Source organism: Podarcis bocagei (genome assembly GCF_964188305.1).
Source record: "Podarcis bocagei genome assembly, chromosome: 2".
NCBI lineage: Eukaryota > Metazoa > Chordata > Lepidosauria > Squamata > Lacertidae > Podarcis > Podarcis bocagei.
The window spans coordinates 119,276,869-119,300,252 of record NC_138126.1 but is presented as its reverse complement, the minus strand read 5'-3'; the positions used below and the strand labels follow the sequence as shown (position 1 = coordinate 119,300,252).

Here is a 23,384-nt window from a genome sequence, read left to right as displayed (position 1 = left end):
AGCCGCGCTCTCCTTCCTGCCTCGCTTTGCTGCCTCCTCCCCCCCCCACCCCCAAAGCTTGGAGGTTCCCCGGCAAGGGGGGGGGGAATTGAAACTTACACTTTCGTGCGTCCCTCCCGGCGTGACGCTGCGTGCTGACGTCACGGGGCTGTAATGGTGGTGTGCCTCAAGATTTTTTTCATCAAACAAGTGTGCCTTTGCCCAAAAAAGGTTGGGAAACACTGAGTTATGGGATTCCCTGGCAGGGCTGAATCTGGTCTTTTTTGGGAGTGGTACAGGCCCCCAATTGACTTGTGCACCATACTCGCTCTGATGTCTGCATCTTATACGCTTATGCCACTTTGCTGCTCTAGGTAGTGCAGAAGCAACCTTGAGTCCATTCCCTGGGGCAAAGCCTCTATTTCTAAGCACTACATTAAATGTTTCCGTTTGTGCCCCGCCAGTACACAGAGCTGCTCCTATCCTTGTCTGCAAGCCCAGTTTATTTCCCAACAGTAGGGCGCTGAACCAGCTCTGCAGGATTTACCACAGTGTGATAGCAATTTCTGTCTTTCGGGGAGGATATTGGTAAATCCGCAGTGCAACCTGAAGCACCTTTTTTGCACTCAATTTGTGGGTGCTAAGTGAAGTAGGAAGCTTTGACTCAGCTGTTGATTTGCACAGTGTTCTAGAATGTGGCCGACATTCCCACATAGCTCTGCATAGTAGGGTAAGGGCAATAAATGCATGGGGATGCTTGTTTTGCCATAGCCAATAAGCCAGTTGTGGAACCCTTGGTAATTGTATGCCAATCACCATTTGAACTCCTACCCTTGCAGAAGCCAGGCAAGGTGGTGGTGTGACTCCCTCTAGCGGTGGCTTAGGCGGCTTTGCAGATGCTATTATATCCAACCATAGTATAGGAATAGCATGAGGCAGAATTCCTAAACGGCTGGGATTTGGGGTGGGCAAACCTGAAATGTTTTGGCTGGTATGAGACAAAGAATCAGAGTGCTTTGCCCTATCCCCCACCCTTCTAATTTCAGCAATTTTTTTAAAGGAAGTGACTGAAAACAAACTTTCCTCTTCTGCCCTCTTGGAACAACAAAAAAAGTTGTTTTGCAAGGGCTGTAGGATTCATGTCACTTCCAGGAATTATTTCTTGTGTGTAAGAACATTTGTTTTGCTGGGTCAGATCTATCAGCATTCAGTTTGTTTGTTTTCTTAATCTCTTCCTGTGAGGCCCCTCGGAGCAATATACAATATAGATTATGACAGTGACCAGTCAGGTTTGTGTGTGTCCCCCAGTGCCTCCCAGGAACCTCACAGGTGGGTCTTGAAGGTGATGCCCTTCTGGTTTTCCTGAACACCTAGTGTTTGAGGTATCTGTAGGTGGAGATTCCATTTTAGCACTCTCAACCATCATGGCCAATACAGTGGAACCTTGGTTCTCAAACACCTTGGTACTCGGAACATTTCGGCTCTCAAACGCTGAAAACCCGGAAGGAAGTGTTCCAGTTTTCAAATGTTTTTCGGAAGCTGAACATCCGATGCGGCTGTCGGCTATTGTTTCCGGGGCGCCTGCACCCATTGGAAGCTGTGCCTTGGTTTTCGAATGTTTCAGATGGACTTCTGGAACGGATTACGTTTGAGAACCAAGGTACACCTAGAGGGCTAAAGGGTTCCCTATATTTGTCATGGCCAACGGCTAGTACAATAAAGTTACTTACTTACTTAAGGGTTCTCTATGCCTGGTAAGTGGTCTTTCCCCTCCCCGGGGCCGTCCTCCTAACCACCACCTCTTTCTTTCTGCAGTACTACGGCATGAAGGAGATGAACTACTACACTGTGCTGTTTGGTGTGTCTCGAGCTCTTGGCGTCCTGTCGCAGCTCATCTGGAGCCGAGCCCTTGGCTTCCCTCTGGAGAGACCCAAATCCATGAGCACAGATGGGCTGATGGTGCTTGTGGGCGCAAAGTCAGGTTAAAGCAAGGGATAGCGTGGCAGGGGGTTAGCTGTCGAGGGAACGGTAGAGACAAGACGACTTTTTTGTGTTTTGTTCAAAGGGCCTTGAAAAGATCCTTCCTTAGAGGCACTGACCATCGCATATTTTTTTCAGGTTATTTATGGGATAAATTCAGACAAAACTTATAGATACTTATCCTCCCCCTCCTCCCCCTCTACCACACCTGCTACCTTAAAATACCACCTTCAAGTTAGTTTAGATTCCTAAGCGCAGGGCCCAGGGCAGCTCTTCCCAACCTGAGTTGATGCCCCCGGCTAGAGAGAATGTTGCTTCTTTCCAGCTCAGACTCCTCCTCTTTCATCCCCTCTTATCGCCCCAGGTTGCAGGCCAGGAGCAGAGAATACTTCCCCTTTAACAATCATGTCATATCATGTGCTGCTTTTTACCACCTTCCACAGACGGGGTGTTCTGCATTTGAAACAACGCCCTCCCTTCTTGGCAGGAGGGGGTTGGAGAGGAAAGCAGTTCTTTCCCATCAGCCGAGCGCCACCCCCTTTTGTATACCCTTCTCCCGCCACTGTCAAAAACGGCAGAATTGTGCTCTTAAGAGACAGAGCAGGTGGGGCTGTGACTTGAGTCACACTCCGGTGGAAAAGGTGAGTACAGCTCACCTTCTTGCCTACCAAAGAGGGGCAACACAGACCTTTCCCTTCCCCCATCCCAAAGCTACCACAGCACTTGGTTGTCCTGACTTGCATTAATGCACACAACCCCCTGGGCAACCCACTCCCCCCCCCAAAAAAAAAACCACAACCCTGATCTTCTGTGAGATGGTGCTTTGTTCCCAAAGATAAGACTCTCAAGAAACTTAATCTGCCAGGAACAAAAACCTCCTTGCCTCTCTCCTCTTTGGCCAGAGGAGATGAGAGCAGCGTGTTTGAAGCAAGTGACCTCCCCATCCCATTTTTAGTTTTGACTTGAGTGTTGGTGCTGTGGTACTGAAAAGGTGGGTTGAGGGTGTCTCAATAGCAAAGAAGGTATTGGTAACGTTTCCAAAACGGCAGCTTTTAATAGCATTGCCGTGTGGCGCTAAATTGACTGGCCACACCTTGAGAGCGCAGTGATAGGTGAAAAGAATAGAGCCTGTCTCCTGGCCTCCTTTCCTCTCTAGAAAGGACTTCATACACTCCTACCAATGTTTGTTTTTTCTCTGTGTGTTTGTGTGAAACCCTTTTTTGTCCTAAAACCACAAACAAAAAAAAGGAAAGAAAAACCCCAATCTTAAGTTGAAGGCACAGTGTCAACAGCTGTGTAAGCATCAGCGTTCCGTTGCAAACTTCAGGTGGTTCTGTACAAACTGCAAAATAAATGTTTTTATTAACAAGTTACAGTATTGGAGTCTGTCCCTATGTATCAGTGGGGCCTGCAGCCCTTTGAACTATTGCTTCCAGTGACTGTTTGCGCCCCCACACACCCAATTCTTTCCAGCCATCATAGTTTGCTTAGCATACTGGAAACGCAAAATTCTAAAGGAACAGAACAACCAGAGCTTCTTTACAGGTAGGCAAACTAATGCCCGGGGGCCGGATCCGGCCCAATCGCCTTCTAAATCTGACCCATGGACAGTCCGGGAATCAGCGTGTTTTTACATGAGTAGAATGTGTCCTTTTATTTAAAATGCATCTCTGGGTTATTTGTGGGGCATAGGAATTTGTTCATTCCCCCCTCCCCAAAATATAGTCCGGCCCCCCACAAGGTCTGAGGGACAGTGGAACGGCCCCCCCGCTGAAAAAGTTTGCTGACCCCTGAGGTACACATTGGCAACTCTTTATCAACATCTTTATCAACGACTTGGATGATGGACTCAAGGGCATCCTGATCAAATTTGCAGATGACACCAAACTGGGAGGGGTGGCTAACACCCCAGAGGACAGGATCACACTTCAAAACGACCTTGACAGATTAGAGAACATGGCAAAAACAAACAAGATGAACTTTAACAGGGAGAAATGTAAAGTATTGCACTTGGGCAAAAAAAATGAGAGGCACAAATACAAGATGGGGGACACCTGGCTTGAGAGCAGTACATGTGAAAAGGATCTAGGAGTCTTGGTTGACCACAAACTTGACATGAGCCAACAGTGTTACGCGGCAGCTAAAAAAGCCAATGCAATTCTGGGCTGCATCAATAGGAGTATAGCATCTAGATCAAGGGAAGTAATAGTGCCACTGTATTCTGCTCTGGTCAGACCTCACCTGGAGTACTGTGTCCAGTTCTGGGCACCACAGTTCAAGAAGGACACTGACAAACTGGAACGTGTCCAGAGGAGGGCAACCAAAATGGTCAAAGGCCTGGAAACAATGCCTTAGGAGGAACGGCTAAGGGAGCTGGGCATTTTTAGCCTGGAGAAGAGGAGGTTAAGGGGTTATATGATAGCCATGTTCAAATATATAAAAGGATGTCATACAGAGGAGGGAGAAAGGTTGTTTTCTGCTGCTCCAGAGAAGTGTACACGGAGCAATGGATCCAAACTACAAGAAAGAAGATTCCACCTAAACATTAGGAAGAACTTCCTGACAGTAAGAGCTGTTCGACAGTGGAATTTGCTGCCAAGGAGTGTGGTGGAGTCTCCTGCTTTGGAGGTCTTTAAGCAGAGGCTTGACAACCATATGTCAGGAGTGCCCTGATGGTGTTTCCTGCTTGGCAGGGGGTTGGACTCGATGGCCCTTGTGGTCTCTTCCAACTCTATGATTCTATGAACTCCAAAAGTCCCCATGACAGCAAACACAAGCGCTGTGTGTGTGTGTGTGTGTGTGTGTGTGTGTGTGTGTTGGTTTGGGGTGGTCAGTGGGATGGAGCTGCTCCACTTAACTTTTTACTTACACCGTTTCATATCCTAATTTGAAGTTGCTGCTTCCTCTGCAGCAGGGGTGGGACGTGCAGCTACTTGTCACAAACCCAAAGGAATAACCCCAAGGTTCCTCCTATTTGTCTTCATTTTTGTCCCTTTTGTATATGCTCGTTCAATAAACTCTGTTGTACAATCACTACTTCAGAGCATCATCTGGAACAGGGCATTTTGAATTGTCGGTATTCCAGTTTTGGATGGCAGTGGCGAGGCAAACCACTCAGCAGGTATGTATTCTTCCTGTACTGGGCAATTGCAGAGGCAATAGCTCCAAGGTGAAAACGACTTCCTTGATGCCAAGCATGGACATGGAATATTGTATGTGTATGTGCACACAGGGGACGCAGGTGGCGCTGTGGGTTAAACTACAGAGCCTAGGACTTGCCAATCAGAAGGTCGTGGTTTGAATCCCTGTGACGGGGTGAGCTCCCATTGCTCCGTCCCTGTTCCTGCCAACCTAGCAGTTCAAAAGCACATCAAAGTGCAAGTAGATAAATAAGTACCCCTCTGGTGGGAAGGTAAACGGTGTTTCCGTGCGCTGCTCTGGTTCCTTGCTTGTATGCCTGTGTATATGGTAGGGACCTTCGCCCTCTTCACAAGCCCCTGTGTGTTCAGTAGGATTACTGTTATTTTTGTTGAGCTTTTTATTCTACCAAAACACTGAGCTGGGAAACTATTCAGTCCTTGCTTTCAAAAGACAAAGTAGAAGCCCTGGTAGATTGGGGGGGGGGGGTGCTGCTGCTGCAAAGAAAGGTGTGTTTTGTGGCAGCGCCTCCAGCATCTCGGGCAAAGAAGTTCCTTAAGCTTTGCTGGAGAGGCTAGAGAATCAAACTTGTGACCTTTTGCATGCAGAGCACGTGCTGTGTCACTGAGCCATGACCCCTCCTCATATTGCTCATGTGCTAATCCGCAAGCACAAATGTAGTCGGCACTGAACTGGGCCTAACAGCTTTGAGTGGCCACAAATCCACACCTGCCAATAATTTAACTTGGGAGCGCATGGAATAAAAGTGGCTTCCAGGTTCTCCTGCTGCAGACCTGCATTTAGAGTGCAGAGGTTTAAAATCGAGGATCAAGTCCCAGCCGTGCCCCCAGCTGACCTTGGGCAAGCCTTCCCTTCCCTTGAAGGACACCGTGCACACGTTGGTAAGAAGCCAACAGCTGCTGCCTGTAGAGAAGGGCGATGGTTCTGAGCCCATCTGGAATGACGTTCCCAGAAGGCATCTATAAATAGCTGGGTTCCCTCGTGGTTGTGCCAGGAAATAGAGGCTGTGGTATGAGAACACAGCCCTGTTTCAGCAAAGAAATGTGCTGTAGTCCTAACCTAGGATTAGCACATTTCATAAAGTCACACGATGCAGTCCTCCTTTGAGCAGAAGGTGGGTCTTGCCAGTATGCCCTCATGTCAACACCTATTCCTGCTTTCATAGAGGGAAGTATTCAAAGGTGACCATTCAGCTGCAGTTTGAAGTGGTAGGTCCCAGAAGGATTGTAGCACTTGTATCACCTGAAGGTGAAGCTTAGCTCTAAGCCCTACTGGAAACTTCACTGTACATCCAAATTATGGTCCAGGTGTCAGAGGCTTTGTGGTCTGATGGATGAGGGCCTTGTACAACTGCTGTAGGGATGCAGGTGGCACAGAGGTCTAAACTACTGAGCCTCTTGGGCTTGCTGATCGTAAGGTCGGCAATTCGAATCCGTGCGACAGGGTGAGCTCCTGTTGCTCTGTGCCAGCTCCTGCCAAGCTAGCAGTTCGAAATTACACCAGTGCAAGGAGATAAATAGGTACCACTGTGGCGGGAAGATAAATGATGTTTCTGTGTGCGCTGGCTTCTGTCACAGTATTCCATTGCGCCAGAAGCGGTTTAGTCATGCTGGCCACATGACCCAGAAAGCTGTCTGTGGACAAACGCCGGCTCCCTTGGCCTGAAAGCAGAGATGAGCGCAACACCCAATGGTCAAATTCAACTGGACTTAACTGTCCAGGGGTCCTTTACCTTTACACCTGCTATAAAAGCACACTGGCTGCTTGTAATGCAGAAACTACCATATATTTCTGTGTATAACACGCCCCCATGTATAAGAGGACCCTTATTTTTTGGGACTGCAGCAAAAAAATTTGAGGGGGAAATTGCCAAAAGTTGCTGAGCTTCTTTTAGGGAGAGATTGCCCAGAGTTATGGAGCTATTGGGGGGGTGGCATCACCGCCACCAATTGCTCTACAGACTCCCCAACACTGCAAATCGCACACATCGCCGCGGCCAGCAATCGTCTGCACGCTCACCACCAAAAGCCCACCTGCCCACTCAATACAACCACAGCCGATTGCATGCATGCCTCACCGCTGCCGTAAATCAACGGCCAATTGCCACAGCCAGTCGTCAGCAGGCCTTGCCACAGCAACCAATCACACACCCAATCACTGCTGCCAATCTCCTGCTACCTGCTGACACCAATCACCCATCCCCCCTCTGCTATCCATGTATAAAACGACCCACAATTTTTGGCTACTATTTCTAAGGAAAAAATATTGTCTTATACACGGAAAAATACAGTAGTCAGCTTTCCTTTTGAAAAAAATACTTATTCGGAGGAGAACATAGCTGTTGTGATTTGCCATCTGCTGCAGCAGCAGCATAGTCACCAGAATTTTCAAAGGTAGAACCCACGTTGCATCTTGCCATGCCTGACAGTTCTGGGTCCTGACCTAGTTGAGGACTCAGAGGGGTGGGAATGGGGATGTTGTACTCCATAGTTTTGCAATTACACCATGGTCTGCCTTTCCATGTTCAGTGTTTGTCTTGACCTTGTGCTACAGGTATGGCCAGTTGTCACCACCCATGCTGTAAAGCACAGCCCTATGTATATAAGCCAAACTAGGCTTATACCCAACCTTCTCTCCATACACTCAGCAGCCGTGCATTCTGTGCTAAATTGAAGGCTTAAGCCAGAGCTTTGCATGTTGGTGACACTCGACATGCATCATCTCGCGACACAGCCATTCAGTTTTAGTAGCAAACCAAGGTTTAAATAACCCCTCTCCAGCCCTGGGAGGAGCGTGGGGAGCGTTCATGCAACACACCTACACATTGCAGCCGACACACTTAACACGTTGCAAAGCAGAGTTTGGAAAGCTCTGGCTTAGGCACTAATGATGAAGCATAACATTTCCTATGCCTTCAAAGAATATTGATGCAATAGGTACCAAATATATACTTATCAAGCAAATCCAGCGGTGGAAAGTATATGCATTCTACCTGAAGAACTATGCAAGGTTAAAATCGACAATGTAGCTAAAATCTTAAATAGTCAAGTCCCACATGTACCTTTTTGCAAACATTTTTTTATTGGTCTATAAAAATGCTCTTGGGATTGGTTCAGTCTTTGAACATTCTTGGACAGATTTTGCAGCTGTCAAATAAGATTCACAGTTAAAAGGGTAGAACACAATGATGATTTCCTCTTACTGTGCATAATCTCATTTTCTATTCCCCTTTCCTTCTTCTGGAAATATCCCCCCCCCCCCTTCTTACAAGCTGAGGTAGCACATACCAGGCTAAGTAGCATGAGGCAGCCGCAGCCCTGATGATGATACAGGTAGGAGCAGAAGGCACTGCAATGTTTAGGACACAATCGCTTTGCCGACTGGAGGGGAGCAGCAGGTACAAGGTTTAAACATGAGGTGCCCAGAGAGGCTTAAAAGTCCAGGTTCATGGGGACAGGCAGGGGGCAGTGAAATAAAAGTAGATAGAGAACCACGTGATCTCTCTAAAGGAAGATACTAACACAAGCAACAAACTGCATTGCTGATTTTTCTGCAGTAGATATAGTTTTAAGGGCCAAAATGTCTCCAATGAAGGCAAAGCTCTTGTTAAGAATGTAAAAGCTGAGGAAGTAATGACAAGAAACCTGGAACGTTAAACAAGCATCAACTCATTATCTGCTTGTACGTCTGATGTCAATAAAGAATTATGTTCTCCACTGCAAATGAAGTTAGTGGGGCCTTAACATTCCTGTCATCTGCATGGGACTTGAACACTACAACCTTCAGCAGAATCCGCCCCATGAACTATCTTAGCTCTTGCATTTTAAAGGGAGTGTGGTACACAGACTGCAGCAAACACAATTTATTAAATCACGGATCAAGGTCACGATGATTCAAAGTAACAGAACCACTAGTTCCTTCTCCTTGGTGCCTTATAATGTCTTGGTGAACCGGGCTTCATCCCTGCTTGGCAAATGCCTAAATGCAAGGCTGCCCATTTTCAATTTAAAGTGATGACCACTAGACACGTTGAGCACCTTTCTTTCAGAGTTTCCATTCATAGCTGCAGAAGAGAACTACAGTGAGCACGAGGCTCAGGAACCAAGACGCATTGCTGTTTTGTTTGGCAATGGCAGAATTGCTTTGAAGCGCAACGTGCAGCAAACTTTTGGGACAGAAGTCTGTGCCAAAGGAACCCACTTTAAAGCTAGCCTCTGCCCTGGCAGCATTGTTCTGAAGGTTAGAGTCTAAATTCAAGGGAGGTATGCAAGCAGCACTGTCCAGAAGAAACCAGCTTTGCAGAGCAGCGGTTGGTCTCTGCATTAGAAGCAAAGGAGGCAATACATTTTGGGCTCTGAAGCTGCTACCATGTCATCATTCCCTCTCCCTCCTCCCAGCAGAAAAGAATTTTGTGATTTGAATAAATTGTGCAACTGGAGACAATGGAATCCTTTCATTCCCTTTGTGAATGCACCTTCCACCCCCTTGCAGTGGAAAGTAAGCTTGCTTATGATAACTACAAGTTCCTTGTGCTACTCAAAGCCTCTTGCGTCCCCCAGCCTCTGGCACAGTGGCCGAACCATATTTACACAGAAGTAAGTCCCACCAAGTTCAATAGTAATTACTTCCAAGTAAGCATGAATAAGATTGCTCATCTTATTGGCGAAGGCTGCAAACAGCAGCAACTGTCGTGAGACTGCCAGGCAGTCCAGGCGCCAATATCACAGAAGTATTTCTGAAATACGCTTTAGTTAGCTTTAAAAAGCCTTCCCTGTATCCGCAAATCCAAATTTTATGGTAGGTATATACAGCCAACTTGACCCCAAATCACCTTCAAACAGAGCACGCCTGAAACGGGAAACGGGATTTGAAGCCAGGGCTCTCCCAGCTGAAATCACAGTCCCTCTTCTATGCAACTGATCCTCGTGTAAACGTGAGAGTTCAGGCTGGTTCTTCCTGAACATGTGTAGACAGAGAAATTTGTGCGCTAGCCCTTGTGCCACGCTGGTCACTTTGCCAGACTTGGATGCAAAGGCAGGTTCCTTGGATAGAAATATAAAACATTCCTGCCAGCCCACCTAAATGTACCTCTATTAAATTCAGATGTAACAAGGGCAGCCAAGTAGGAAGGTGGCGTTCTAAAGTGACACTTTTTCATGAATATAGCACAGGACATGCTTAGCAGAGCAGGTTAGAAGCGTGCTATTGTTAATGACTTCCTCTCGGAGCGGCTTCCTCACTAGCGCTTATTGCCTTTTATTACTACAAAAGGAACTATTTGCTCAGAGAAACATTCTGGAAATACAGGTCTTAGAAATGCAAGCCTTTCCTCCCTGAGGACTCTGAAAAGATCACTGCCTTGTATATGCATTCCATAGAGCAAGCCTGTTTGTTCTTACAGGATAACAGCAGAAACTGGGATAAAGAGCAAGTAAATAGTTTCAGCGGCTCAGAAAAGCAGAAGGAGGATGTTCTTTGGAAACAAGCCCCCTTCGGTCGGTAAAAGCTGGCAATTTTGGGAGCAGGGAAGGAAAGACCACCTTTACAAATGAAAGATTTGGGGAGAGTTGCCGAGGGAACATCTCAGCAAAGGACACCAACTGCACAGTCAAATCTATACAGTTTGGGAGATCGCAGCGTAACTGCATGGAGCCAATTGGTATGCAAAACCAATGGCGTGTAAGAAGCCTTTGGAGCTGCCTCCAAAACTGGGTTTCTAGCTCAGCACAGGAAGTGGCTGGTTGTTTCCAGAGCCATTACAATGATAGCAACGCAGTAAATTTGGGATAGAAGCCCAAACTATTCTTGCATTCTTTGGAGGAAAAGCAAAGCCATGAAACCCGTGGTCAGAGAAAAAAGGAAGCCATCCATTGTACAATGGGCAATACCTAGCAGCCTCGACAGGAGATTGCTCAGGTATCTATGCCACAGCAGCGCCCCCCTACTTCATGAAGAAAGAGGGGGTCATGTTCCCAATGGTCCATATGCCTCCCACTACCCAAACATGGCTGGCTTCTGGCCATGACCCCATCACTGGTCCAGGGATCCTGGTTCTGAAGAGGAAAGCTCAGAGAGCAAGGACTTGTAACACATGTAAGGCAAGCCTCTGTTACAAAGCCAACTTCAAGCCCCTCCCCTCCAAGGGCAGGTATAGCAGATCTACACCTCACATTGGAGCAGGTGGGGTGATCTGGCTGCTCAATGGGCACAAACAAAGCAAGGCCCAAGGTTCATCCACCTACTTTATTTCCCGCAACCTGCCGTTTTAACCTATCTTCCTCCTTCCACTGAACAGAGAGCCACAGGAATCTGTGAAAAACATAGTGATCACTCTCACCCCATGTTATGCAACGTGACATCTTCATAAAAGCAGGCACACAAACACTCTGGCGCCTGAAACTTGGAAGCAACAGGGCCTGGAATACCCCAGACCCACATTGCAGGGCTCAACCCCAGCAGTCATGTGTTTGTGTCCACATCGCTTGTGCAAAATGTGCGTCTAAACGTAGATAAACTCCTTTTCCAGCTCAAAACAGGGTACCGAGTTTACAGCAAAATAGGCAAGACAAATGGATGTCTGCACCGGGGAAAAGTGCAGGGTGGGGTTTTGGGAGACCCACAATGGTGGTCATGGGAACAGGAGGCAATTTTAGGAACAGCTGCTGGGCATGCAAGGTTGGTCTCAACTTGCAGCTTTCAATGGGGCCAAGACTCAGAATACACACCCCAACTAAGCACCTTCCCACAAGCCAGCTGCAGACAGTGGCATGCTAATCACTTCCCACGGGTGGCGCTTTATCTCAAGTGGGCTGCACAAGGCATAGTCACTCTCCCTGTGTGGAAATATTTGGTGGAAGAGGGACCATGCTTCTGCGCAGGTGGAAGTCCTGTCCTCAAAGCAGCAGCCCCCGGCCTGATAATGCTATATTCCATTCCCATAATGCAAAGCAGAACACAACTATGGTGCTGTGGTGAGCGCTGGCAGGCTTGTGCAACCCATTGCCTCAATAATCCCAAAGATGCCTTAGGCATGGCACTTCAAAAGACATCCACCTCTGGGTTTTAGGTGACGTTTCAAGAGGGTTGGACATGGGTTTTAATGAAACAGGAGGACAGAGGAATCTGAACTTTTGCAGAAAACTCTGGTTGCACTCCCAACAAGTAATTCTGCTTCCCTTCTCTCCCCGCACCCCCAACGCAAATGTGCACCCATTTGGAGTGTGTCTTCTAACATTTCTAAAACTATTCCGGCTCCAAGAGGGCCATATCTCCCCCTTGGCCCTTTATTTGGCACACATCTTTTGCTACTCTGCACTCTTCTATCAACCAAAAGGAAGACACAGGGCAGCTGGCTGGATGCAAATCTCCCTTAGATAGCCTAGTGATGAACAAAGCTTATGGTACTGTTTGGGCAAGGAAGAAGAATCCCAGCCTGATGTTTCAGCACAAGTATGATGTTAGCTTTGCACAGCCTCAAAAAAAGCAGCAACTGCAGAGCACCCTCTACCCTCAGTAACAGCCACCAGCCACTCTGCACTGCTTGCCTGCTCCCCTCCGCCATGCCTGCATTTCCGCTACTGCACTCCAAACCAACGTTCAACCAGCAGAGTCTTGCAAATCCAACCACTAACAGCTAAGGAGACTGCCAGACAAAAAGTACAGCCTCTCCACGCTTATTCTCTATTGTCAAGGGGCAGTCCAGGTCAGGGCTTTCTTCCTTTCCTTTTTTTTAAAACAAGTGATTTGCGAGGCACGATTTCCAATGGGCCCTTCACTAGGCACAGAAAGAGAGCATACAACCACATGCTGTGAGCTTCCGCCACCCCCTGTTCCCCAGAGAAACAGGGTTCGGCACTGTCCTCAGCCTAAGACCGGCCATGCTGGCACATACAAAATAGGTGGAGAATGGGATGGGAAACGATCTGCAGACTGGGGGATTAAGGGGGAGGGGAGGAGAAGGGCTTCCAAGAAAGTCCTACAAAACGAAATATGTATGTATGACCCAGCATAAGAGCATGACTAGGCAAAACAGACAGTTAAGAGGTTGCTCCGGAGGTAACATGACCACCTGGCCCTTTCCTTAGGAAAAAGTCTCTCTTCATCACACCAGGCCCAGTGGATAAATTAAGACAGGATACCAGGAGAAACCAAATAAATAGATAAAAACAGAGGGGCTGAGGAAGCCATGAGTGCACACCCCAGCGCAGTGTCCGCGTGGCCACCAAAGCAGCAGGGAGCCCTTCACGTCTGGTGGATCTCGTGGAACATGAGCTCTCGGGGAATGCGGGTCTCGGGACCGTAGTTCTTTGCCGCCCGGCGTTCAAATGCAGCGACCATCTGTTTGACCACCTCGTCGAAGAAAACGGTAGCCAGCTGCGAGTGCAGCAGGGAGCGGAACTCGAAGGAAATCTGGGGAGAGAGGAAGAGCATTAGTCTGCCGTCTCATAGCTCTTTCAAAGCTGGGGGGGTGCATTCTAGTACTGTGCATAAGGGACGCGGGTGGCGCTGTGGTCTAAACCTCAGAGCCTAGGGCTTGCCAATCAGAAGGTCGACAGTTCGAATCCCCGCGACAGGGTGAGCTCCCGTTGTTCGGTCCCTGCTCCTGCCCACCTAGCAGTTCAAAAGCACCTTCCGGCAGGAAGGTAAACAGTGTTTCCGTGCGCTGCTCTGCTTCGCCAGAAGCGGCTTAGTCATGCTGGCCACATGACCCGGAAGCTGTCTGCGGACAAACGCCAGCTCCCTCAGCCTATAGAGCGAGATGAGCGCCGCAACCCCAGAATTGTCTGCGCCTGGACCTAATGGTCAGGGGTACCTTTACCTTTTAGTACTGTGAATATATGGGGAAGGGTGGGAGGGAATCTTCCTGTGACAGATATGAAAAGCCCTGCTCTGTAAAGTGCCCTGCAGCTGATATTCCCAAAGGGTTTGCAACTCCCCAAGTGCAGCAGGCGTGATTGGCAGAGATCATTTTGTTACTGGGCACATCAGAAGATAATGGCGAGAGCAAGGTGCAAGAAACCTGCAGCTCTGCAGACCCAGCCAGCACGGCCAATGGTCAAGGATGACAAATGAGCTGCCAACGTCTCAAAAGCCACAGGCTTCCCATCCCTCATTTACATTAAGCCACCTGTAAAGAAACAGTGTCCCTAGGATGGTGAAAATATCCTCCAACATGTGCAGCCATCTTATTGCTGGCAAGAGATGGCAGTTCACATCTGGACTTCTGCTCAGCCCACCTTTTCCACTCACAGATGAGGAAAAATTTGACATCCTAGTGGGACTTGTAAAGTTGCTCAAGGACAGCACTATCTTGTGCAACAAGGCATCACCCAAGAGAAACCTTGCCAGTCTCTCTAAGATGCCAGTACCATCTTGCAGACCCTGTCTCAGACAGGGGGAGGGGAGGGGAGGAAGGCAGATGGGGGGGGCGGGAATGACAGAAAGGAGTATAATTCCTCATCTGCCCCCATTTCTCTCATCTTCTGATAACCTAAGGAGCTTCTCCGAGATGGAGCTGTCCTCCAGAATCTATCCCAGCTATTCTAAGACAATAGCACCATTTTAGAGACGCAACGGAAAAGAAACAAGGAACCAGTGGTGCATTGCAAGGTTTGGGGAAGAGTATGAGATTTGTGCAATCCCACATTTGACCCCTAAGGAAGGCACTTTGCCCTGCCTCATTATCATCATTCAAAAATAGGATGTTGCTTCATTAGTCCTTAAGCATCACAAAATTAGACGACCACATGAAGTGACGCAGAGTGAGCTTGTCACACCAGCTAGGATTGTTTAGAGCAGGCATCCCGAAACTCCGCCCTCCAGTTGTTTTGGGACTACAACTCCCATCATCCCTAGCTAATGGGACCAGTGGTCAAGGATGATGGGAATTGTAGTCCCAAAACAGCTGGAGGGCCGAGTTTGGGGATGCCTGATTTAGAGGCAGCAGCAATGGTAGTGGTGCTGAGGAACAGACCCATCTCTGCCTTGTGGAACGCACAAGAAGATTGAGAGGAGAAGAGGAGGTTAAGTATCCCATAGCAAGCGTTCACACCTCCACAGAAGGTCACACTTTAGGATCAAAAACTTCCTCAAAGTCACACTCATTAAGAAGTCAGGAGTTTTGGCTCTCACCTGCTCTCTAAGAGACAAAAAGTGAACCCAGGAGACACAACACTCGAGCTCTGGCCCTTCTGTACACACAGTTTCTGCTCATGAAAAGAACATTTGCTTCCTTGGCTGACTAATGCTTGGGCTTCATCACAGGCAAGCACCTTTCTTTCCTGTTGCAAAGGAATAAGCCCACCCCTTGCTGGCACAGTCCGATGAGTCCTTTGTGGAACAGGAGCCGAGCTGCCTGAGAACACTTTTATAGCCATGTGTGCTTACCGAGAAGTCCACTGTACACGTGCGGGGGTAGCCAGGAATGCCAGGGCTGAAACGCCAGCTGGTCTCCAGGTGGTTGAAGAGCTTCCCATCAGTGCAGACCGCCTGGGATATAGGACAGAGGTGAGATCAGAGAATGATTTTGCTAGCAATGTCCATGCCCACCCACATAAGCTAGAACAAGAGTGTCCATCCCTGGTTCCGACTGCAGCTCTGGGACTACAGCTCACCCGCAACCCATCAGATTGTATCAGGCATGCCATCAGTCAGCATTAGGATAAGGCCTCTTTCCTAAGCACTCTAATCATTTGAAATTTCTACATGGCGAGTTGTTGGAATCAGTACTCCTGATTATACAATGTACTGTATAATGAAAGAGATTTTAGCCAATGGAAGAGATTTTAGTCTGGATAGCACAGAGAAATGTGTAGCTACATTGGTTCCCAGTACGTTTCCAAGCACAATTCAAAGTGTTGGTGCTGACTTTTAAAGCCCTAAACAACCTTGGCCCAGTATAACTGAAGGAGCATCTCCACCCCCATCATTCAGCCCAGACACTGAGGTCCAGCTTCAAGGGCCTTCTGGTGCTTCCCTCACTGCGAGAAGTGAAGTTACAGGGAACCAGGCAGAGGGCCTTCTTGGTAGTAGCACCCACCCTGTGGAATGCCCTCCCATCAGATGTCAAGGAAATAAACAACTATCTGACTTTTAGAAGACATCTGAAGGCAGCCCTGTTTAGAGAAGTTTTTAATGTTTGATGTTTTATCGTGTTTTTAATATTCTGTTGGGAGCCACCCAGAGTGGCTGGGGAAACCCAGCCAGATGGGTGGGGTATAAATAATAAATTATGATGATGATGATAGCTCACCTTTACTAGGTGGGGCCGCACCAGTGTCACAATGGATGTGTAACGTTCCACAACAGGAGGAAACCCGACCTCCAGCTGGGCCTTCACGTGGCCTGTCCTCTTAGAGACCACCACTGATTTCTTGCACCAGGGAACAAATTCCTTATATTCATCCACATTGGACACAACTTCATAGATCTCCTGCATGGAGTAACTGCAAGAAAGGAGAGAGTTAATTCAGGAGCCCCTCAGAGCTGTCATAACACTGACAACCTGATGGTGACAGCACACAATGTACACAACAGGGAACAGGTAAGCCATTATTTAGTTGAACTGGCCAATGAGTTTATTGAGAAGAGGGTATGCAAGTGGGAGATGGCTGAAATCACAACTGGGTTTTGCACGTATGCAGAATACTGGAACCTGGCTCTGAGTTCAGAGCTTGACAGTCATGCTCAGAGCATGTCTAAGGTAAGAGAATTTCTAAGGCAGCATTGCCTCCCTCTTCCTCAAGCCCAGGACTTTGGGGGCTTTTGGGTGGTGGGACATATAATGCATTTTATCTGCTGCAGTCACAAGGTGAGGGAGTTTGGTACATACTTTGTTCTTATTTATCCAAGGCACCTATGCCCTACACTCTATTATCAGAACAAATACTTCATTCTTGGGGTTTATTTGTCCAGTACAGAGCAAAGCAGAAAAGTCCTCAAACAGAAGTTATGGGTTAGACCCAGCACAATTGACACCTTGATTCTAAGCAGACTGACTGAGAGCTACTTCTAGGCAAGTGTGGCTATGGCCACAGTTTGAGTGGCTTCCTCAGACTCACACACAAAACTAGGAACGGACCCTTTGCCTTTGCAGTCCTATGCCACTGCCTACGCTGCTGGACAATCTTTATGTCCAACATTTGGGGCTTCTTCGTTTTATAAAAAGCAGCGCATGGGGCGTGAGATGCTTATAAAATTCTGAATGGTGTCGAGGAAGCAAGTTTTCTCCCTCTTTCATACTGTTAGAACGCAATACCATCCAATGAAGATGAATGGCGGGAGAATCGGGACGGACAAAAGGAAAGACTTCACAACGCTCACAAAATGTAGGGAGGGTCCCCAACTTGGACAGCTTCAAAAAGCATTTAGACAAATTCATAGATTAGGAGATTAATGGCAGCTAGTGATGATGGCTGGCTACATATATATAAATATGCGCTACTGCCTGGATCAGAGGCACCATAACCAGTTGCTTGGAAACAACTAGAGGAGAGGCTATTGGCTCCCAATGCCCTGTGGGCGTCCCAGAAGCATCTGGGTGGCCAATGTGGGAAGCAGATGCTGGACTAGAAGGCAAGGTGCAGTTTTGTTCTATTCACAAATACAGCTCATTCATCCTCCTGTGAAGCAAGTCCGCTCACCCAAGGATCCTCCTTTCCGAATATTCCTTCCGTTTGTTGGTGAAAGGCCCTGTAAAGTTGATAAACGTCCGGCTGTGCTGAGCACTAAGATCCCAATCGGCACTGGTGACAGCTTGGGGGGCACGGATCATCAGAATCCCACAGGACGGCATGTACCTGGAACTGAAAAATCCTCAGGATTAGCTGGACTCAACGGTCAGGAGATTCACTACACCTTCATGAAGATTAATTCCAAAGGGACACTCTTCAATGCCCAGCAGAAAGCAATACAGGAGCATTAATCTGAGAGTTTCCTCATAGATAAGTTACAAGGAAGCATGACCAAGCACCCCCTTTTGAAGTTGTGTTCTTAGGGAATAATTCCCCAAATTCCCTAAAACTTAGGGAAGTTTTTAATGTTTGATGTTTTATTGCATTTTTAATATTTTCTTGGAAGCCACCCGGAGTGGCTGAGGAAACCCAGCCAGATGGGTGGGGTATAAATAAATTGTTGTTGTTGCTGCTGCTGTTATGAAATTTGAAAAATACCACGTCTAGAAATAATCAGCAGAGTACACAAGCCTGATTCTAGAACCATTTAATTTTCAAAGGCCCCTGCTAATCTAGAGGCTCCTATATTAATGCTACCCCCCCCCCAAAAAAAATATCCTTGAGCATTCTCTACATTTGTGAGACTGAGTCTTCAGAGCCAAGACCGTGCACATCCAATCTGCCAAGCAGAATGTACAGGCTTAAGCTACCACCCACCATTGTATTTGAAGCAACTTGCAAACCTGCACCATGCTGAATTTGAGAAATATGCAAGGAAATAAAGGAATACTGTATAACTTACTATATGGTTTATCACCCACGCTGACAAACTGAGGTAAGGTCCAAGAAAAGCCTGCTTCCTCCCCAGCATCAAAGTAATAAACAGGGTCTTTTCTGTGTTCCCCAAGACCTTTTCCAAGGTTGGACAGAAGGACAGCACATAGTTGTGTATGTCACAAAGACAAAAACACCTCCTTTTGCCTGTTCCTGCTTTCAAGCGGGCTTCAAGCAGGCATTTTACTTAGTCAGCTGGGAGTATGACAGTAGTTGGGATGCTGTTATGTTTGATCTACAGCAGAGATTTTCAACCTTTTTGGGTCCATGGCTCCCTTGACCAACTACATTCTGAGGCACCCCTGTGGGGCTCAGAACCCAGTTATGTCACCCCTTGCCTGCAGAGCTAACAGCCCCTCACCCCTTTTTCAAACACCCTCCCTTGTGGAGTGTTCCTTCAGACCCCTCTCCTCTCCCCACTCCTTGGGAGTCCTCTGGGCAGCCTTAGCTACCACCCCTGGTCTCTGACCTGTCCTCCCTGCCCCAAAGAGAGATGTCTCCTCACACTGCCCCACGGGAACCTGGGAAGCACCCCCTGGCCAGCCCCCGAGGCACCTTTCACCTGGGGAGCTTGTAGCCAGGGTTGCTGCCACAAACAGCTGTGCAAGCCTTTGGGAGGCAGAGATGCGAGGGGAGGGAAGAGGGACAGAGGCCAGTGTTGCCCGCAGCATTCCTGACCATTATTCAAGGCACCCTGGTTGAAAATCATTGATCTACAGTGTTAAGAGATTGGGGGGGGGGGGTCTCACCAGTTCATCCCACAGATGGCCCTACAATGGGGAAATGTGAGATTGCTGCCTCAGGTGAAGTATTTTGGATACTATTAAGGGCAGCAGAGTTGAAAACGGACAGATCAGACTCATGTGGCAAAGCTCACAGACATGAACAGGAGCTGCCAGGAGCACTTCAGTAACCTTGCACAGCTCCTGTTCACTTCAATGGGGCTTCCGCAGCAACACCTCCCATTGGATTGTGCCTTACACTAGTTAGCAAGGAAGGAGGCTCCACTTAGATGCATAGACAAGGAAGTATGTGTCTTAGGCTGGCTCTGCCTGATCTCTCATCTTGCTTTTGGGTCACAAACGCTTGGTTCCAAAGACAGTGTAATGCTTGAACCCTGACTGGGACTGCCAGACACGCCCACAGATAGCGGTGGATGATTTCCGCCTTCACATCCCACAAGTCTTGCTCAAAATTACATGAAAGGAAACATCAGACAGGGTTACACAAGCCTTCTGCGCTACCTTGTGCCCTGGCCAGCTTCCATCTCTCACATGGGTACTGGCTGGCTGGCTTATCTTACGCAATATTGACTCTAAGCCCTCCCACTGGATCAGCTGAACTGCCTTGTCAACCAATAAATGCTCAGAGTGCCAAGCGGAAAGTCTATTCAGGGAAGGAGGAATTTCCATACCAGAGGGGAAAGAAACGAGTACACTTTGCATGAACGGACAAAGCTACAGGCTGCTCGCAATCATGACCTCAGGGGACTGAAGAAATGGACCTGTATGGTTTCTGGAGAACCCCACTACAGGCTAAGGAGATGAGTGTCATGACTAGGGCTGGGCACACACATCATGATTCACAATACATTGCCAGGTAAAAACTATGAAACCATTATTACGATATGGACTTCAAACCAGGTTTTGGACGATATATCAATATACCGCCCAGCTCTATGCTTGACCCAATTTCATCACGCTCTGTGTCTTTTTGGCACAAGTCAGCAGGAGTTTAGTTTCCTTAAAGTCTTTTCTGTAAATGAGAGGAAAGTAAATAGGTAATTGGTGTGCTAGTCCTTTGCTGAACCAGCAATTACTCTTCACAAGGGCAAGTGCTTTCAGAGAACTTGCGGCACACGTTGTGAAGGTGGGAAAAGGTCTGAGAAGCAGGAAATGGATCCAGCAACATGTTGCAAGATCAAGGGTCTATGCTTCATAGGCAAATCAGCCCAAAAGGATCACCCATTTGACATCGAACAGTGAGGCATACTCAGGGACAGTCTAGAAAAAAACAAGGACCAGTTACAGTAATAGCTGCCCAGCAGGTTAGCTGGGACATTTATTTTGGAGTGCTGCCAAGCAAGTGCTTATGAATAGGACTGTTACGTAAGAAAGTTAAAGCACAGGAAATCCAACATGCCACTGGTGAAACCAGGTGCTTTTAATCTGGGATGACAGAGCACACAGTAGGTTAACCCTCACAAAGCCCTTCAAAGCCCATCAACTTACTCCCCACAAAGAAACTGAGGAATGACAACTCACATAACACCACCATTTGCGGGTGCACAAACTTGTATGTTCTCTGGTGTCAAGCCATGCCTCACCTCTATATTCTCATTCACATCAAGTACAAACAAAATCTTGCACCAAAAGGCGTTACCATTAGCAACCTGGTAGCAGCCAGTTCCACAGGCTCCAACATCCCCATGCTGGGGAAAGGGCTATAGCTCAGTGGTAGAGCCATCTGCCTTGCAGGCAGAAGGTCCTATGTTCAATCTCCAGGAGATTGTAGGCGATACTGAGCCAGACAGGCCATGGCAAGGCATCTTCCTATCTTTCTTGCTGTGTTCTGTGAAGTCAAACACTGCACATTATGTCAAGACATTATTCTCCACAGTCAGTGGTTGCTAACACAGCAATAGAAAAGCGTAACTGTGTACATCTACCTGCAATCTAGACATTGTATGCTTCTGAACAAAAATAGGGCTAATGCAGAAGCCAAGAAAAGCAGTCCTACTGAAGGATGTTCAAAAGCCAGGTGTATCTTGAAATCTGGCCCAAGGGAGTCCAAAGACTCCAGTGGCACCAGTTCTTAACTCTGGATCTCCTAAAGCAACAGGCACTACCAACCTTCTCCAGCTTGAAGGGCAAAGATGTGGCATTATCCTGCCAACTCTATGTTCTAGGATCTTATTTGCTTCACTGCTGCTCAAGCCAACACAGTCCTGGCAAGCTTTAGCAAGCCAACAAGTAGCAAACCTCAGCCTAAAGACCATAGATAGCTTACCAGAAGCCATGGGTCTGTAGAGAGTCAACTATTCCCAAATCAAGTTCTCTCTTTTGTTCTCATCTCCAATAAGTGATGCTTACATAAGCTAAAGAGAAAGTTTCCATTAAGCTGCCCTTTTCATGTACCTCTTTGGAGATTACACAGTTGTAAATGCCACCAGCTACCAATATGCAACACACTGTTCTCCACCAATACATGGAAACAAGATGAGTGTCTTATTCCAGAGAAACGGATCCAGGAAACCACCAGTCCCTGTGCACTGAGTCACAACTCTGTAAACAAACATGGATTGAAAGGGGGGCGGGGAGGACAGAGAAACTCGTTTGCTCACCTTAATTGTGAGTACAAAAAGATAAGTAGGGGGGTACTTTACCCATAAGTGACCAAAAGCGTAATTGCCACTGGTGGCAGTGTTTAATTCTGGTGACCCTCAGGTGTATTCTGCTAAAGGAACAAGACATTTCTTGGGAGGGGGGTGGAATGCTACCAGAAACAGAAGGAGGCAAACTAGCCCCAGACTGTGGTATTTACTGGCAAACAGCATTAGGGTCATGAGCTGGAGAAATGGGGTTCCTACTAACAGCCCTCCCCCATAATCACCTGCTGCTCCATCCCTGAAATAAAACCCCTCAATGGACCGCAGTGTGTACGCAACTTTTCCCATGCTCCCTACAAGGATGCAGCCATTAACCAAACCCCCTCTAACCATTTGGTGGGTCAGTTCGCACAGACCTGTTACCCTTCTTCATCGCCCTCTGAGCATGTCTTTGCTACTGACACAACCTCCTCCCTGACCTCTTTGTCCTCCACCCTCTCACTATCCTTGGCCTTCCTCCTAACTCACAATAACCTTATTATTATTATTATTCATTGAATTTATATACCGCCCTATACCCGGAAGCCTCAGGGCTTGAAACCCTGCAAGCACAATATAACCTCCTCCCTTAATATGAGAGCATAGGTATCTATTTAACCTCCATTTCCCCTTCCAACCCCTCTCCTTTTGGCATCCGCCCCTCTGATGACCTTCCAAGGGCTGTGCGGCGTATTCTCCCCTAAACTCCTCAGTGCTACCCCACTGAATTGAGAGCCAAAGCAGGGGGGCATATATAGCATGGCGGATGCCCCCCTTATTATTCCCCCCCATATGCACCAGCACTTGCCAAAGGCTCCCCCCCCCCGGGCTCTTGTTGAAAAGGGGCCTGCCCCTTTTCGACGCGTTGCCTTTGAACTCTGACGGGAGTGTTTGGGGTTGCCAACTTTCCCCTTTCCTCCTGGCTCCTCTTCCAAGCTGGGGAGGCAGAAAAGCCGAGAGGCGAGTCTTTTTCCTAGTACAGAGAATGAGGCGCTAGAGGGGTTATTTTTGAGGGGGGGGTGCAGCTTCCCCTTTCGAGTTTGCCTGCTGTGTGAGGCAGAGGAGCGCCTGTCGAGGGGGAATGTGGCAACCCTGAACCTGCGCCCAGCCCAGGCTCCTCCTCCCTCCTCCTCTCCCTTTTCTTTGCCCCGCTCACCAGCCGGTCGGGGGCGCTCGCGGCCTCAGCCCTCCCCGCGCTCCCAGTCGCCAGACTTCCCGGAGCCGGCGGGCCGCCATGAAGGGGGCAGCCTGAGGTGGAAGCGCGTCCGGTTCCCCGCCGCCTCAGTTCTGCCAGCTACCAGAGACAGACGCCGGCTCCGGCCTCCGTGAACCCTCACCCCCCCTCCGCTTACGTCAGCGCGTCGTCAACGCGTTGCCATACCTCACACTGGCGG

The 23,384-nt window shown here is 48.1% G+C and overlaps 2 protein-coding genes across 4 annotated transcripts in view; one reads left to right on the top strand and one right to left on the bottom strand.

Moving 5' to 3' along the window:
- CS (citrate synthase) overlaps positions 1-3,332 on the top strand; it is a 35,850-nt gene extending 32,518 nt beyond the window's left edge. For both annotated transcript variants that reach the window (XM_081181433.1, XM_081181432.1), the window contains exon 11: positions 1,795-3,332. In XM_081181433.1, coding sequence (XP_081037559.1) covers positions 1,795-1,965 — 171 coding nt within the window. In that variant the 3' untranslated portion in view covers positions 1,966-3,332. The remainder of the gene's footprint in view (positions 1-1,794) is intronic.
- A 4,844-nt stretch (positions 3,333-8,176) lies between these two features.
- Positions 8,177-23,332, bottom strand: COQ10A (coenzyme Q10A). Of its 2 annotated transcripts, XM_081181563.1 has the most exons (6): positions 23,147-23,332; positions 17,760-17,921; positions 16,370-16,562; positions 15,505-15,606; positions 13,316-13,527; positions 8,177-11,427 (listed from the first exon to the last, which is right to left on the bottom strand). In XM_081181563.1, the coding sequence occupies exons 1-5, from the start codon at positions 23,224-23,226 to the stop codon at positions 13,360-13,362; spliced, it is 705 nt and encodes a 234-aa protein (XP_081037689.1). In that variant the 5' UTR covers positions 23,227-23,332; the 3' UTR covers positions 8,177-11,427; positions 13,316-13,359. The 2 variants fall into 2 exon arrangements, with proteins under 2 accessions (XP_081037689.1, XP_081037688.1); XM_081181562.1 differs by having other exon boundaries at positions 8,177-13,527.
- Between the last annotated feature and the right edge of the window lie 52 nt (positions 23,333-23,384).

Excerpts from the sequence above, each read along its gene's own strand:
- COQ10A (XM_081181562.1), bottom strand. The coding sequence starts at position 23,226 with ATGGCGGCCCGCCGGCTCCGGGAAGTCTGGCGACTGGGAGCGCGGGGA. Across the intron at positions 16,563-17,759 it reads TCGGAAAGGAGGATCCTTGG|TTACTCCATGCAGGAGATCT; the intron begins GTGAGCGGACTT and ends CCTTTCTTGCAG. Across the intron at positions 15,607-16,369 it reads TGCGGCCCCACCTAGTAAAG|GCGGTCTGCACTGATGGGAA; the intron begins GTGAGCTATCAT and ends CCTATATCCCAG.